Consider the following 17,125-nt stretch of genomic DNA (forward strand, 5'->3'; position numbering starts at 1 on the left):
AAGAATCTCCTGTTGTTGTCTTGCGCGATTTGAAACGCTGACGAGCGAAGGATCCAACAGTTCTCCATATTTCCAGACGCGTTCTCCACTCTCTTCTTACCGTTGCAGCTTCATCGCGATTTTTTCCCTTTTTTTTTTGGTCAAAAATCGCGAGGTTAGTGGAGGGAGGCAGAAGGATGGCGACGATGGAGGCGGAGGGAGGAGGAGGCGGCGGAGGTTTCCCGTACTGGACGTCGGTCCGCCGGAGGTTCGACCCCGATTCCGCCTTCTTCTCCTCCGGCAACGTCGAGCGCGAACTCCTCGCTAAGCAGGTCCTCTCTCTCCTCCTCCCTCTTCCTTTCTTTCTTCCCTCCTTTCGTTGCTTGGCAGCGGCTCTAGGATTCGCTGTCTAGAACGTCGAGAGATCTTTCGCGTCATCGAAGCGCCGTTTTCCTTGGGAATAATTTTTTGAACAGGAAAAATGGAACGAATTGAATCAGTGAAGCGCCTGAATTGATCGGCGAAGAAGGTGCGGCGAGGTGGCGATGAATGGTCGCGCGATGGGGCTCCGCCCGCCTTTTGAAATCTTGCTTGTCGAGAATCCGGCGTCTCGAGTTTGAATTGAGATTGCTTATGTTCGTCGGCTTCGCTTGCTGAGTGCCGGCTACCAGCCAAATCACTTCGTTGTGGGGGTTGAAACTGAACCTGGAGACTCCAGGATTGTTGAAGTTTTGTTCGTGTAAATGCGAGTGATGGAGAACTTTTAAGTTGTGAGGTCGATTGAGAGACATCCGACATGGTTAGGAGAATGTTGAATATTACTCATCGCATCTGTTTGAAGTTTTAGCGCAAAATCGAGAGTACGTGGATTAACCAATGAGTAAGGCACATGAAAGTTAATGATGTTGTTCGGAGTGGAATCCACTGTGTGGAAATCAGATTTCTCGAGTTTCGATCATCCTCGCTCCCACTGAAGAATTACTGAAGTTGAATCAACCTGCCTATATTCCCCAATTTGCTAGCTAAGTGCCAACTAATTTGTTCTGGGGGTTGAAACGAGTCATATCATACTTCTCAATGGAGAGAGACCGAGTAACTAGATGAATTACAAATACAATTTGAGTTTGTCTTCTATTTCATGTATGTTTTTTTTTTTTCCACTTGATATGCTTCTTCTAGTTTAGTACTCATTTGTTGGTTGTTACCTTTCTTTTTACCATATGAGTATTTTCTGCAGTCACTTCAGTTTTGGAATTACATTATATGTCACATCTTGCCTTTCACTTTCTACATATATTCAGGTTGCACTAGATATAACTGAAGATGAGAGGTATCAACTTCAGAACTTGATGGATGAGGAAAGCAGGTGCTAAGAATTTGCGTAGTTTCTTTTAATGATTGTCACATCTGTTTCTATGGGCATGCTTGGTATAGGTATTTGCAAACATTAATTTGTTCAATGATTGTCTCAACAGTTGCTAGGCTATGGCATTAGTTTCCTTTTTGTAGACTACCTGCGAAAAATATTCAGCAGTATAAAACTATTTTACGATGCTATTCATGTGGTTCGTTGAAGCAATCAAAGAAAAGGAAAAAAAAAGGTATCCAGATTTTCCAGGCTTCAAGTCCATTGATTAGGCCTCGGATGCCTGTGACTCGTGTACTATTGTAGGACAGCGGTCACTGGGTTATTCTATCGAGAATGTGATAATTTGTTAGCTGGTATCTTTTATTTTTGGGTATCTCTCTTTTGCGCTATATTCTAGGACATGTTCACTGAGTTCTTAAACTCTCTGTCTGAACATCTCAACATATACCTTTCAGGGGAGTTTTCTGTCCAATTGTTGGCTGTGGTGCACACTTAACATCTTTAGAGAACTTTGAAGATCATTACAATGCACGGCATACTGCTTCTTGTTCGGTTTGCTCCAGAGTTTACCCAACATCCAGGCTCCTCAGCATACATGTATCAGAAGCACATGATTCTTTCTTTCAAGCAAAGGTTGCTCGTGGTTTTGCTATGGTATGTTTTGCTCATTAGCTCAGACATATTCTGACTCTGTGTTTCTTTGTTTGATTATTTAGGGTGTTTTAAAGTAATATGCTGCGTTGTTATTGGCATTATAGTTTCTAGCCGAAGCTTGGCTCCAAGCAAGCTACTTATGTTTTTCTCATGACTGATTGAGGGGTTGGGCACTTCTGTTGCCAATGCATGAGCTAAGCCCTGAAAACTGGCCAACCTCAATTTATTCCCTTGTTTGTCAACCTTCTTCCCTTCTTAATGTCATTTGTGGCTTGGAGTTCACGACAAGACCACATTGCAATTTGATTGTGGAACAGTGGTGAACTTGTGACAACTGTCATTTCTAGGTGACATGACCTGGCTCATCGGCAAGAGCATAAAATAACCATCCTCCAACAATTGAAGCATATTGCTATTACTGTCTGGGGACGTGTTTCTATAAAAACATGTTGTTGAGAATGATTGAAGTACGGAACCAAAAATCATATATCTTTTCCTATCATGTGAGGTTGTACAGATATTTTCTTGTCCATATTTGATAGATCTACTATTTGTGTGGAAACAGTATGAATGCTTGGTGGAAAGCTGTGGATCGAAGTTCAAAACCTACAAAGCTCGACAACGGCATCTAATCGACAAGCATAAGTTCCCTACTTCCTTTGAGTTTTACAAAAAGGCTCTTCCATCTAGGAAGCAGAGGCAGAAGAACCAACGTAAGCAGGTCACTCATAAGAAAGAGGTAGCTCCGAGTGCAATGGAAGTGGAAAATGAAGCCGTGGATGAACTTGTTTCAGCAGTCTCCAAATTAAGCACTTCGGACTCTCCTACGTCTATCAGCTTTGGTCGCCGCCACACACGAGGCTTGCCGTTTGTCCCTCGTGCTATTCAGCGTGAGAGAACGTAAGAACCCCTGAATTCTAGTACAAAGGACTAAAGCAGTAGCCATTGCGCTAAATTGAGTTTCAGGGGATGGACTCTATAATTTGTTTTGATGAGTTTTTCCTATTTCGGTTCTGTATAGCATGAGTTATTTAACTGGCGAACAGCAACTCAAGTTTTGAAAGCCCGTTGAAGAGGTTCATTGTTGTATGTTAGTCATGATCTACAATCTTACGTGCAGATTAATAGATTGAGCTTGTGGAAGCAATGCATTAAGGCCTGTTTGTTAAAAAGTATTTATGTTCCCCAGAACAAAAATTTATGTTCTTTTGTTCCTTGAAACAAAAAAAGAAAAAAAAAAAACGTGTTTGGTAAAACTTTTGTTTATGAGAACAAAAAATCTATTTTTTTTTCCTAGGAACAGATTTGGAACAGAAACAAGAAGTAAAAAAAAGTAGCTTTTGGTTTTGGGAACAATTCCAATAATCAATTTTTCTCTCTTCTTTTTTCTTCTTCTCTTTTCTTTCCTTATTCTTCCTTTTGGCTTGTCGTCAACCTCGACCATGGCTGGCAAGAGCCAGCGACCTCACCAAAGCATCGCTGGCCCCCGACGACGCCGAGCCTCACAATGGCTAGGCAAGGCTTGGCCTCGCCTTGGCTACGCGAACTCAAGCTTGCCGGCCTTCACGATGGCCTAGCGAGGCTCCGGCGAGCTCGCCAAACCTCGCCTAGCAAATCACCGGCCACCGCCGTGGCCGTCGACCAGCCACAAAGGAGGAAAAAGGAAAAAAAAAAAAAAAGGAAGAATAAAAAAGAAAAATATAATAAAAATATTGAAAAATTAAAAAAAAAAAAAAAAAACAAAATTATACAAGTTTATTAAACACAATTCTATTCCTAAAATAGAAATTTTTGTAGTTATCAAGCACGTTTTTATACTCAAAAGTTGTTTTTAGAAATAAAAATAGAAAAAACTATTTCTATTCAAAAATTGTTCTCTGAACATAATGATTACCAAACGCGCCTAAGTTTTGAGATCTATCGGTCAAATTTCAAATTTCTTATGAGTTTGTGACATACCATGTTCAAAATGCATCCTAATATGAGAAGTTCCTACGATAATATAAGAAGTTACGATATTAGTTATGTATGATGATGAGTGTTGATGGAGACTCTATGAGACGTTCAAAATGCATCCTAACATAAGTAGTTCCTACGATGTTGGTTATGTATGATGATGAGTGTTGATGGAGACTCTCTCTCTCTCGTGTTGATGGAGACTCTCTCTCTCTTGCTCTCGTCTGGTTGCAAGAGGAAGCCAAGGACGAACGAAAAACACTGCCGTTGAAAATTCAAGAGTTTGCTCTATTGTTTGCTGTGAAAATGATATTCATAATGAAGACATGGGGCAGGGCTTTGGAACATTGACACATTTGATTGTGAATTTCGATGTGGCAGATCAAAGCGTTTGAATCTTTCATAAGGATAACTTCTTGTCTTGTTTTGCCAATCATTTTTTATCATTAGATCTTGAATTTGTGATCATTAGATCACAATATTCTTCAAAAATCTCTCTCAATTTTCCTTGAACGATAAGAAATACGTCAAAGGATAAATCTCCACTTGTCTGCTCGTGTTGGGCTTTCCTACACGTTCATCACAAAATATTTCTAAATTCTAATATACCCAATGCCAATTAGCTGCCAAGAAGCACAAACCTAAACACAACATGCACAGACGGCCACGCCTTCGTAACTCCAAATTCCCAGATTCGTCACATGTGCATAAAATAGATGAATCATTATCATGATTTGGAATATAATAACAGGCCCGATAGTTAGAATAGAGATGAAGGTTCATCAGCATGGAGAGAGATCATAAACAAAGGAATTTTGATTAGTTAAACTTTTGATCATTGTACAGCTTGAAAGAAAGCCTTGATTGCAAAAGGAATTAAAGTGTCGCAGTATCAACAATTTGGATTGCTTTCTGCAGTATCATCAGCTGAAGCTAACACTAGCTGGGGTGAAGCTACAATGCCTTCCCTTCTAGCTTTTTTCCGTTCACGCTGCATCCTGAAGTACTCTCTCTTTCGTGCTCTGTAGCTATTCGGGTTCTCGGGCTGAACTTCTCTTGGGTATACGCTTATCTGTGACTCCAATGAAAGCAAGAACATGTCAGTCATATAAAATTCACCATCTCTCAAGTGCATAACCTAAAATTTGTCTTTGACTCGACCTTCTTCTTGTCGGGCCCAAACTTCTCAAATTTGACTAGTCCATCGATCAGAGAGAAGATGGTGTGGTCCTTGCCAAGTCCCACATTATTTCCAGGATGGAACTGAAAGAGTTTCAGAGAGAAATTTAGAGTGCATAATTGTCAAACGGAAGTGATACAAAACAGTGACTCCTGAACATCAACCCAAAACAGGACTCTCGCATGAATAAAATGCTAAAAAGACCAACAATGATGCGAAAATCAGACTGAAGAAGTGAATCTATAACGAAGGAGAAAATTGGCTACCTCTCAACAACTCCTTTAACAGACATTACTTTTACACACAGGCCATCTTTTACCTTTACTCCAGCATGTTCACTCAGCTCTGCAGCAGGAACAACCCAAGGACGCAGCTCTGCAGGTCATCATCCCTCACTAGTAACTTACCGTTGAAAGGTAAAGGTCCTGTCAGATACAAGTAGCATGCCAACTCCACTACGCTTTCTACACTTTTTTTTTAACCTTTCCTCCATGATTTGTCCATAGGGCAGAGAAATTATATGATTTATGGTCCTCGACTAATCTATTACCACCAGTAGAGAAGTTGAGGACATTTGGTCAAACTAATTCCACAAGGCTAATTCACTCTTAATCTTTGAAACAACCAAATAAAAAATGTCTCATACATACCCAAGCCTAATCATAAAGGAAAAAGGATTTATTCTTTCGCTTAACTTGGAAGCCATGCAAAAATCTCATTGAAATGATCAATTTCTATTCAAATTGACTCTAATCTCTTGTTGAATCACTCGTTCAATTGGTATTCTCCACATTATGCCTTTAAGAAGATCTATATTACTTCAAAAGCAGATGTATGGATGCACCATTTCCACTCGCCCAGACAATCATGTTAAGTAAAATACAGAGATACACACACGCACGCACATGTGTGGGTGTGTGCACGCGTGCAGCTTAGACACTTCCAATGCCAATTTGCTGGCAAACAATTAGGGGACGCAAGGTTTGACATTAAACTGCCCAGACATCTTAACCAAATGCACATCATAGAAGTAACTGCCCCACATTAGCCACAAAATCAACTCCCATTGCTTCTATTGTTGATGAGAAATTGTTAGTCCCAATGATATGGATCGCGCACCTAAGCCAGAACTATCAAATGATCGACAGTTCCTCAGGCCATTTGTCGAAGCAAAGGCAGCACCTGTTCTCACTCAAGCTCTGACTCTCATCCGAGACAAGATCACCTAGTGCTTGCTTTCATCGGAAGATATTCAAAATCGATCCCATATTCTTTTCCAATGACCATAATCTTCATCATCCACCACAAGAGCAGGATAAATGAGGATAAGATTATCATCTCATTCTGCAGAATTGAGAAAGACACTTCCTTCGAAACCCACAAAATCTCAACTCTGACCACTATACCCCGTTCTATTCACAATTAGAAGCATTTTTAACCTCTACACGACGGCTCTCCTCATGAAAAAATCAGAATCAACTCAACAGCAAAATACTGCAGATAACAACTATTAAGCGAACACAATCGCCTTCTTGCTGCGTAAGCAATTCACACGATAATCGCAAACCAGAATTCACGACACAGACAAACGACGCAATTCACCTTAGTGCCACGTTGGCGCACGATAATAGCCCCGGGCTTCGCGGCTTGGTCGCCGTAGATCTTGACGCCCAGCCTCTGGCCTTTGGAGTCGCGGCCGTTCTTGGTGCTGCCGGCCCCTTTCTTGTGCGCGCACTCGATGGTGGCCGGCGGGAACTTCTCCGGGCGCGAGATGGAGAGCCTCGAGGCGCCGGCGGTCACGGGCGCGGCGTCGCCCCTGGCGAAGGAGGAGGAAGAGCTCGAGCACAGGGAGAGGCCCCTGAACGATCCTATCAGGCTCAGAGCACTCGCGGCGGCGGCCATTCCTCTTCTCCGTCTCCGTCCGTCCGTTATCTGCAAACGCGATATCGGGAGAACTTCAATGGCGACGACGCATGCCTTATCCTTCGGGTGTGCTGCCTGCTGCTTGCTTCTTCAATGGAGGGAGAGGAGAGAGAAAGAGAGGACTGGTGTTCTTCAGTCGAGATGGTGGCACTTGTTTGGATTGGACTGCAGGGGAGATGCGGCTCGGCCCAGGAACATATGGGCCGTCACCAATGACGGGCCGGGCCTTTGACCCGATAGGGGATTTCGGATATTTGACCCGTGAGGACGGGCCTTCGACTCGATGTATGGTTTCGCAGGATCTTCAACGTTGCCGAGCTGGAAATAGTAATCACGGTTCGGGCCCTCAAATGGAAGCTTTATTTGCTATGTTCCGCATCAAAGAGGATTAGAAAAGTTGCCTAGTATTATGTTGATGCATGCCCCAAATCGTTAATTTTTTTAGATAATGACACGGATGGTTCTTAAGTTTTTGTCTGGCGTATAATGTGATCCTTAAACTTTAACCCGATATATAATATAATCCCCGAAACTTTTAACTTTTTTCAATGTGATTCATAAATATTTTATATATATTTAATTTAATCCAGAGATTACATTGAACATGAACCAAAAATTTGGAGATCGTATTGAATAAATTAAAAGTTTATAGACCACATTACACATTTCATCGAAGTAGATGGACCATTTACGTTATCATCCCTCAATTTACGGATTCGTGTTGAATATTGAATACGTTTTTAGGTGACCTATGGAGCTCTCCATTAAGACGGTGTTGAATACATTTTTAAGAAGAGAGGCCCTCCTGGCCATTTAAAGGTGACCCATAGAGCTCTCCATTAAGACGAAGACGAAGTCGAAGTCGATTATATAATGACCAATGGAGATGACGAGTCAAATGATAGTTTATATGCTATTTACGTATATCGAAGTCAGATCTTGGTCTTGTTTATTTCACACGTGCGCTTTTTTTACAACTTTCTTATATAATATCGAGTTTGCACGTGACAAAATGGGTATTGACATGGTCTCAACCAACCGCGATTAAATTCGCAAACTGCCACACGTCACTAAATGTCGGCATTAAACGTCGATCAGCGTTGGGCACGATTAATCCCAATCTAGGAAAGGGGGGATGACATTCAATTTTTGAGTAAATCAGGAGGACCCCCAAAGTAAATGGCGTTCTTAAAGGTTGGGCCCTGAATCCTATCCTATTTTCCTCCATCCAAAGAAATAAATCAGTAAGCCTCATAACTATAGTTAGTACATACCGTATTTAGACGCATTCAAACGGATATACATACGTTGCTGGTGCATTGCAGATTGCAATCGCATCCTCTCAGTTTTTGGGGCATAAAGTTAAGCGCCCTGGTAAGGCCTTACGTACCGATCGTCGCATGCGACCCCTCGTTTCCTCCTCGAAAGCTACTGCTCGTCCTCCCCTGCCCTTGCCAGACCGACTCGCGACTCCCCTCCTTTCTTATAAAAGCGATCTCGATTTGATTGATTAATCCCCGCAACCTCGACAACCCCGAAGAGAACGAGCACGCCTACATAATAACCGCCGGTACTAGGAATCATGTTTGATGAGAATAAAGCCGACATGAAGAAACGCCATCTCGACTCCGATGGCAAGGGCCGTCGCCTCCCTCTCCACAAGGGCTGGCTCGTCACCATCTCCGCTGCCTTTCTCTTCACCGCCACCCTCCTCCTCCTCCTCCTCCTCACGGCCACGCCCCTCGTCCCCGGGAGGAGCGCCGCCACCGCCGTCTCGCTCCTCGGCAGGGGCGGCAGCGTCTCCTCGAGCCAGGTCACGACGCCGACGCAGCTCCAGGCCATCCTCCACTACGCCACGTCCAGGGTGGTCCCGCAGCAATCCCTCGCGGAGATCAGCCTCTGCTTCAACGTCCTCCGGGAGGCCGCCCCTTGCAACTTCCTCGTCTTCGGCCTCGGCCACGACTCCCTCATGTGGGCCGCCCTCAACCCGCGCGGCACCACCGTGTTCCTCGAGGAGGGCGAGTCGTGGATCCGGTCCGTAATCACGAAGGCCCCGTCCCTGCACGCGTTCCACGTGCATTACCCGACCCGGCTCGCCGAGGCCAACGAGCTCCTGGCCACGTACAGGGACGAGCGGGACTGCATGCCCGGGCATGCAGGGATGGGGGGAGAGAGCCGGTGCCGGCTGGCCCTCCCGGGGCTGCCGGAGGAGGTGCGGGAAAAGCAGTGGGACGTGATCATGATCGACGCGCCCAGGGGGTACTTCGCGGAGGCGCCGGGGAGGATGGGGGCGATATTCACGGCGGCGGTGATGGCGAGGGGGCGGACGGGGGAGGGGGTGACGCACGTGTTCCTGCACGACGTGAACCGGCGGGTGGAGCGGGCGTACGCGAAGGAGTTCCTGTGCATGAAGAACAAGGTGGAGGGTGTGGGGAGGCTCTGGCATTTCGAGATCCCCCCGTCCAGTAACGTGAACGCTACTCGATTCTGCTGAGGAACGACGTCTTTGATTATCCTCTTTTTTTTGTCCAGCTTATGTAACGTGAAAGTTACACCATATCCTTTTTTCTTTTTCTTTTTCTTTTTTTGGGTATGGCACCATTTCCCGTTGAGTTCGTGCAGAAAAAATTGGAAAAAAAAAATGTAAAAGAGAGAGAAGCGTGTGGAGAGTGGGATTTGAACCCACGCCCTTTCGGACCAGAACCTTAATCTGGCGCCTTAGACCAACTCGGCCATCTCCACGTCGCCGACAGCGACTTTTCATTTTCTATGAAATCGTTTGACATTTCGCTCCGGCTGGCGTGCACCGCGTATACACGAGAGACAGCGTGCCACACCTGGTCCTGAAGAACTGGACCCGGTCAGGTTGATACTGCTGCTGCTGCTGCTGCTGGACTAACCGAATCGATCGTGTTGGAATATCTAAACTAAAAATCCTGGCCTCGTTATAATGATGGGTGATCTGTAGATGCAAACTTCCAGTCTTAACCACAGAGTCTTGCAACTTACAAAACCCAATCATGGGGTGGATTGTGGTTATCTGACAGAAGACAAACCAACTTTCGGTGATGGCTACGTGCATCCCGTTATGCTTCTCTCCATGAATATATGTGCTCTGGATGTACTAGTAGTACTCAAGATTATCACTTCATAGAATCCGCCTACCGGCTTGAAACTTCCCGTAACACCAATTAATATTTGCTTAAAAAGGTCTTTGTCAAATGTACATGGCGGTGCCAGGGTTAACATGCAAGTCTAAGAACCAACACATCGAAACATCAGTCGCCTGGTTGCTTCAGATGGTAATTGAACCGAAAGAACAGCAGTAGAACCAGGCAAAGCAAAATTAAGCAGAACTGGGGCAGATTAACAAGTCGTGTGGTTCACCTCAACTTGCTCCCCTGTTGATTCAATAGAAAAATCATCAAAAAGAGAGGGAAGGAAAAGAAAGAAACTTGCAAAACAGTGCACCATACACGCTGTATTAAATCAGGTCTGAAATAAGAGTAAAAGGATGACAACATAAACCCACCAGCAGAAAACAAAATCATGTTGAGATATTGAAAGATCAAAAAAGATTCAGGCAACAACCGCTTGCATGAACACAATTGCAATGGGATCTATCCTTCCAGATGTCGATCCTTGATGAAGGATAAGTGAAAATGGATTGTACCTTGGCGTAAATAGAGGTGATACCCTTCTTCGGACAGTCTCTTGAATTTGCTCTGGCGACGATACTGATGCTTCACCGTCAAAATTGGCAATTTCTAATTGCTGCCGCAACTGTTACATCAAATTAGATAGTGAGCTTCAAGAGGAAGAGCATATCAGGGATCTGCACGGATTTATTGAAAGTGAAAAATAAATAGAATAAGAACCCTAAAGTATTTTCTGGTTTTGATGTGAGAACTCACAGAAAGCAATTATCACACTCGTCAAAAGGCATATATATGCTTACAGTAATAAGTCATGCATAAGACATTCGTTCTCGGAACTGATTTTGCTAGATCATGTAAACAACACGACAATGCAAAAGGAGAAAAACTATCAGCACTTTGCCCAACTTCTATCACTGATTGGCCTTGAGAATATCCCTCCCGGCTCTTTTCTTTTTGGTGATAGAATGAAGCAGGTTCTACATATGTCTAGAAAGTAATTTGATCTGGCTATGCATCGCATATATCAGGTTAATGTAGCTGATTCACATGGCAAAGCATAAATGAACAGAGAGTAATATACAATCATTTACCTTATCAAGGATGGCTGACTGATCATCGAGGTTAAATTGGCGCATGTACTTTAGCATCTCCAATTGCTGCAAGGTAAATTCATACTTTTTTCATCAATGAAAAACTACAATGAGATTGAAGCATGAGTTTTTGAATTACGACCTGTTCCTGCAGTTTCTGCTGATAAACCATTCTTTCTGAAAATTCATCCGGCCCAAATTCAGCCTCATCACAAGCCGCTTCTTCCCTGCTCCATAAACAGAGTCTTACCAACCACTTTTTCCCTATCAGAGATGCAGGACAAACACCTTTTCATCTATAGAATCTTCCTTCTCTCTATCATTAGCTTTATAATTGCTTTAGTTAGCAATCTTTTAGCAGTATAATGCACTAAAGAGAACTATAATTTCTTCACTTTTCACTTTGAATTTGTACCAAGTAATAATGGAACAGGAGTTAATGGTGGCAATTTCTTTCTAACTTCATGCCTAACATGTCCAGATTAAAACAAAACTGCATAACACTGCTCATAAACGCCAGGCACATGTAATTGGTGATTCAGCACCTTGGGAAATGCTGCAGCATCACAGGGTCCCAATGAGTGTGCATCAGTGTTACACACAAGGGGGGAGAGAGAGAGAGAGAGAGATTACTTTGCAACAAATTTATAGAAGCGAATCATCAAATCCCGGTCATTCTCATAAACCATATTTACTCTTCCCAGGCATGCTATGCCAAATCTTGGTTCTGCAAGAGAAAGGCAGCACATGATTTGCACATTGCGACAGTGAAGCACAACTTCCGCACTGTATCAAGCTGCTTATGTCAAATCCTTCACGTATCTAGTGCATAAGTGCAAGAGAAATAAATCCAGACAATATTGACCCTGAAAGATATCAAGTTCCTCACCAGCAGACTTCGGCTACAAACTTCAGGGAAAGGCAATCATATCCAGATATACTCCACGCAAACTTTGGCAGGATAAGAATCAGACTCACATGATAAATATAAATGAGCTTACTATAGCTGCTTATTTTGTGATATGTAAGATTACTTCCCAGAAAATTTGGAGGAGAACTGCAGTGAGTGACTTAAGGACTAAATTATGATCATGTTGAGAGTACATTCAAGAATAAACTTGAAGAGCGAAAACTATTCCATTTGATCTAAACACAGGAACATTCTCCCAGTTTAGACCATAGATGTACTTCCAGAGCTAGTTGTTCTTTAGTCCAATCAAAAGCATCTGAAACCTTTGTAAATAAAAGACTGAAAAATCATGTTTCCAGTCAGATAACTCACCAATACCCATCTCCTGAAATATTTCTTCTTGGATTTCTGTAGTTACAGCAACAGCTTCCTGCAGATAGCCACTTACGTTAGGTTATACACAAACTTAGTGCCATCACTTCTCAACAAATCACATCCAAAATAGCATCTGTAGACAATATGATTTTGGTAGTAAATCAAAGTTCAGAACATGGTGTAGATACCAACACAAAGCTTCTCAAGCAATTTGTCAAGCTCAACAATGGAGCCCACATGCAATGTCACATTAAGCTCATTAAAGCATCCACAATAACACCACAACTTCCTAGACAGAAATTCATGACGATCTTTCCACATTCATTTCGTAGAAGTACATCACGATGACACATTTGTGAGAGCAAAATCCCACTTGTGTATTAGATGAAGAAAACGAGAACAGTTATATTTAGCAAGAAGAGCCAAAATATTTAGCAGTTGAATCTTCGGATGCTTTGGATGTGTTCATTTTACCAAAGAAACACATCAGCTGTCAGACTGAAGCTTTCATGGTTAGCAACAGCAACAGGGCAGGTCAACATTGAGGAGATGTCCTTAAGACAACAAGATATCAGGCAACGACAGGTAATTGCATTTCGGTTTGAACAGAAGCTAGAATATCCTCCCGAGATTAAGCATAACACCAGTCTACCAAATGTCCAACAAGAAGATAATTTCTCCATTCAACGGACAAAAATTAAAGCTTAAATCACCAGCTGAAACGGAGAGAATCCGTAACTCGGCACAAGGTCCACACAATTAGTGCACATCTCATGCCGAAGACCAAACGAATCGGCCACATCAAGCACAAACGCGGACATCGGCCTATAATACCGACGCCCGAGCGTTCAATTCGGATTAGCTCGAACACGTCGCACGAGAACCAAGCCGTGAAACGCCGAGAGCACGCCATTCCTCTCGAGTCCAGCCAAGGAACTCAGACAATGCGGATCCAGAAATCACACTCACGACTAACAGCGACAAGCCATTCGGACAAGCAGTCCATCCAGCTAGACCTAGGCAAATGCGAGGACAGAAGACGGAAATACGCAAATCGCCAGAGAGACCTGCCTGTCTATCCTGCACAGCATCCGAAATCCGTTTCTTAACATCTGCAAGCATGCGAGACAGCGAGTGAAAACGGGGAAAACCGAACTCCCAGGAAACGTCGAAGAAAAGCCGGGAGAGAGAGAGGAAGAGAGGAAGAGAGGAGAGTAAAGCTCGAGGGAGTTACCGGGCAGAGAAGTGAGGACGGAGAAGCGGTCGAAGAGATGGAGAAGCTGGTCCTCGGAGAGCATCCCTTGACTGCCGGAGGACGCCATTGCCGTTTCCCCTGGGCGACCTCCTCTCCCTCGAGAACGTTTCAAATCTTGTGGCGTAAAAGCACGCGGCTCCCACTGGCTGGTGCTTGCTGGTGAATGGCGGTGATGATGATGACCGCGAAAACCTCTAAAATTCACTTCGAAAAAAAGGAAACGCGAAGTCAAGCGGCTTTTGCACTTTTGCTTTCTCTTTTCGAATCGGTTTTTTTTATTGCCGAACGTGCTCCCAAGCAATTGAAAAGGGGGCAGATTTATTATTTTAATTGCGTTACTTATCCAATTATCGTGTGGCCATTTTATAATCGGGACATCTTTTCCTTTACACCTGATTATGTTCTTTTCTCAAAATATTTTGTTAGTTTCAGTAACATTTCTTTTCCATCTTCTAACAATTTTAATTTTCGTAATCATTGTCAACATTTATGTTTTAGCCAATTTATTTTCTTCATTTTCTTTATTATTTTGGTTTTTTTAACGAAAAGAAAGAGAGGAGACAAATTTGTATAAAAAATGAATTTGAGAATGCAAATTTGCTCATTGAGATGTGATTTCTAATGATAATTTAACGATCATATTAAAATGAGAGCACATGCATTGATTTAACATTTCAAAGCTTATATGTATGCTATCCCAAAATTCAAGAGTTCTTCTAATTTTGATTATGATTTTTTTAAGGGAACTCTATACTCGCAAAGGACAATTAATATAAAAACTTCATTAAAAAAAATGCCCGCAGAGAACTTGACTAGGAAACTATTAAATTCTGCTTTGAAATTCGTATTTGTATTCAGGAAATGTTTAATAAATAATATATATTCACTATTCAGCATTCCTTAATATGCATTAGAAATTACTCTTGTTTAAGATTTTTATGGAGCCCCCCATCCTTAAAGAATATTTATCTCATTGGTCCACTAAATCACTGGGCCAAGGAGCGGACAGCGTTTCTTTTCTAAAAACGTCATTTTCGCATTAGTCTCCGTCCTTTTACCAGATTTTCAACCCACAGAGAAAAGTTTGTCAGAAAAGTTCCCATTTTCAAAATTAAAATCAACTTTCACCCTGAAATATCTGATACTTATAAATATTATATAAACTCACAGGCCCTAAATCATTTTAAGCCGGCTTATCAAAAAATAAAATAATGTTCAATTATAAAGACCTCTGCGTGATAAATGAGCTCAACAAAATTATTTTCAGACGAATTATTTGGTCGGATATGTTTTACCTCCATTTTGTTTCCTCCCATTTCTCATTCATTCCCACAATTTCCCTCGAAATAAAAATAAAAATAAATAAACTAAACAGGGGACCATTCATTCACAAAGAACAGCTTTATCACATTATCACTTCACAAACCAAAATATAACTCCGAAAAAAAAAATAAAGAAAATAAATTGTGAGACAATTATCCGGTACACCGCGCCGCAGCGTGAGGGAGCATCTAAAAGTCCTCGTCCATCTTGAACACGTGGGTGCCGCCGTTGCCGTTGATGCTGGACATGACCGAGGCCTTCTGGTACTCCCCGACCCGCTTCTCAAAGAAGTTGGTCTTCCCCTGCAGCGAGATGAGCTCCATCCAGTCGAACGGGTTCGTCACGTCGTACACCTTGCCGCAGCCGAGCGCGCCGAGAAGCCGGTCGGCGACGAACTCGATGTACTGGCCCATCAGGTCGCTGTTCATCCCAACCAGGGCGCACGGCAGCGCGTCGCAGACGAACTCCCGCTCGATGTCGACGGCCTCCCGCACGATCCCCTTCACCCGCTCCTCGCTCGGCTTGTTCCGCAGCAGCGAGTAGAGGAGGCAGGCGAAGTCGCAGTGGAGGCCCTCGTCGCGAGAGATGAGCTCGTTCGAGAAGGTGAGCCCCGGCATGAGGCCCCGCTTCTTGAGCCAGAAGATGGCGCAGAAGCTTCCGGAGAAGAAGATCCCCTCGACGCAGGCGAAGGCGAGGAGGCGCTCCGCGAAGGACTCCCCGCCGTCGATCCAGCGGAGGGCCCAGTCGGCCTTGCGGGCGACGGCCGGGACGGTGTCGACGGCGCGGAAGAGGCGGTCCTTCTCGGCGGAGTCCTTGACGTAGGTCTCCAGTAGGAGGCTGTACATCTCGGAGTGGATGTTCTCGATGGCGATCTGGAAGCCGTAGAAGGCGCGGGCCTCCGAGAGCTGGACCTCCTTCATGAAGCGGACGGCGAGGTTCTCGAGGACGATGCCGTCGGAGGCGGCGAAGAAGGCGAGCACGTGGGTGACGAAGTGGCGCTCGCCGTCGGTGAGGCCCTCCCAGTGGCGGAGGTCCTGGGAGAGGTCGACCTCCTCGGCGGTCCAGAAGGAGGCCTCCGCCTGCTTGTACATCTCCCAGATCTGCGGGTACTGGATAGGGAACATGCAGAAGCGGTCCGGGTTCGGGGCCAGCAGGGGCTCCTCCTCTTGCACGATCGACGGCATCGTTAAGCCTCCTCCTCTGCGGGCGGCCGGCCGGTTCTAGGGTTTCGTGCTGGTTCGGTCGATTGAGGGAGAGAGACGAACGGAGAGGATTTGGGGGATTTCTCGGGTGGGGTGCGGATGGAGGGATTTGGGGTGTGTGGGGGTGGGATTTTAAAGGGAGAGAGGAAGGGCGGGTGTTTTTGAAATTTGGGAAAAGCTTGCGCGAGAATTTTGTGATGTTGCGAGCGTTTTTTTGAATTGAATGAAAAGCTTGCGGGAGAAACTTCTCCGCGGGGAGGAGGGTGTTTTGGGGATTTTAGTGGGGTTGAATGTGGATGGCGCGGCGGTTCTCTTGGGCTCTTCTTGGGATGTGGGATTGTTGCGTCTAATCCTTTACATCATCCAATTGTTATTTATTTTTAGGTACGTGGACTCGGTTCCGCGCAAATAATTCTTGCCTTTTTTCAGAAATTTGAGAGAAATCATGGATATAATTTCCTATCAAAGCTTGAAATTAGTAACCGATATATCTTTCATCTCTTGACTTAAAATCATTTAGCGATGATGTTCCAATTAAATTCAATTTGGATCTTGTCGATTGAATTGTTAGATGTGATTAAGAAAATGCGCCTTCTAGCTTTTATAATATTCAATCGTAAATTGTGTATTTGAAATTATGAAATTTTATATTTAGGTATCAAACTGACCTTTCGGAATGGATCAAAAGCCTATAATTTAATTTATATGTGATGGGCCGAGCTGATATATAGACTCGTCAATAAGATTTGA

The 17,125-nt window shown here is 43.8% G+C and overlaps 5 protein-coding genes and 1 non-coding gene across 8 annotated transcripts; 2 read left to right on the forward strand and 4 right to left on the reverse strand.

The window, feature by feature from the left end:
- Positions 1-11: 11 nt before the first annotated feature.
- On the forward strand, positions 12-3,157 carry LOC104419134 (zinc finger protein 511). Of its 2 annotated transcripts, none has more exons than XM_010030689.3 (4): positions 12-311; positions 1,281-1,345; positions 1,804-2,002; positions 2,568-3,157. In XM_010030689.3, the coding sequence occupies exons 1-4, from the start codon at positions 177-179 to the stop codon at positions 2,904-2,906; spliced, it is 738 nt and encodes a 245-aa protein (XP_010028991.2). In that variant the 5' UTR covers positions 12-176; the 3' UTR covers positions 2,907-3,157. The 2 variants fall into 2 exon arrangements, with proteins under 2 accessions (XP_010028991.2, XP_039157445.1); XM_039301511.1 differs by having other exon boundaries at positions 171-311; positions 456-1,345.
- Positions 3,158-4,753: 1,596 nt separating this feature from the next.
- On the reverse strand, positions 4,754-7,177 carry LOC104419135 (50S ribosomal protein L27, chloroplastic). Its single transcript, XM_010030690.3, has 3 exons — positions 6,741-7,177; positions 5,120-5,221; positions 4,754-5,030 (listed from the first exon to the last, which is right to left on the reverse strand). The coding sequence occupies exons 1-3, from the start codon at positions 7,038-7,040 to the stop codon at positions 4,851-4,853; spliced, it is 582 nt and encodes a 193-aa protein (XP_010028992.2). The 5' UTR covers positions 7,041-7,177; the 3' UTR covers positions 4,754-4,850.
- Positions 7,178-8,567: 1,390 nt separating this feature from the next.
- Positions 8,568-9,854, forward strand: LOC104419137 (probable methyltransferase At1g27930). Its single transcript, XM_010030693.3, has one exon. It carries the CDS (start codon positions 8,644-8,646, stop codon positions 9,553-9,555), a length of 912 nt encoding a protein of 303 aa, XP_010028995.1. The 5' UTR covers positions 8,568-8,643; the 3' UTR covers positions 9,556-9,854.
- TRNAL-AAG lies at positions 9,723-9,803 on the reverse strand. The gene has a single exon. It is a non-coding gene; the product is annotated as a tRNA-Leu (tRNA).
- A 335-nt stretch (positions 9,855-10,189) lies between the features above and the next one.
- Positions 10,190-14,045, reverse strand: LOC104419136. 2 transcript variants are annotated; one of them, XM_010030692.3, is made up of 8 exons: positions 13,830-14,036; positions 13,667-13,707; positions 12,593-12,650; positions 11,944-12,037; positions 11,453-11,537; positions 11,311-11,376; positions 10,735-10,844; positions 10,190-10,462 (listed from the first exon to the last, which is right to left on the reverse strand). In XM_010030692.3, exons 1-8 carry the CDS (start codon positions 13,915-13,917, stop codon positions 10,450-10,452), a joined length of 555 nt encoding a protein of 184 aa, XP_010028994.1. In that variant the 5' UTR covers positions 13,918-14,036; the 3' UTR covers positions 10,190-10,449. The 2 variants fall into 2 exon arrangements, with proteins under 2 accessions (XP_010028994.1, XP_010028993.1); XM_010030691.3 differs by lacking the exon at positions 10,190-10,462 and having other exon boundaries at positions 10,517-10,844; positions 13,830-14,045.
- Positions 14,046-15,207: 1,162 nt separating this feature from the next.
- On the reverse strand, positions 15,208-16,498 carry LOC104419138 (ribonucleoside-diphosphate reductase small chain). Its single transcript, XM_010030694.3, has one exon. It carries the CDS (start codon positions 16,355-16,357, stop codon positions 15,362-15,364), a length of 996 nt encoding a protein of 331 aa, XP_010028996.1. The 5' UTR covers positions 16,358-16,498; the 3' UTR covers positions 15,208-15,361.
- Between the last annotated feature and the right edge of the window lie 627 nt (positions 16,499-17,125).

This window comes from Eucalyptus grandis, chromosome 9 (assembly GCF_016545825.1).
Source record: "Eucalyptus grandis isolate ANBG69807.140 chromosome 9, ASM1654582v1, whole genome shotgun sequence".
NCBI lineage: Eukaryota > Viridiplantae > Streptophyta > Magnoliopsida > Myrtales > Myrtaceae > Eucalyptus > Eucalyptus grandis.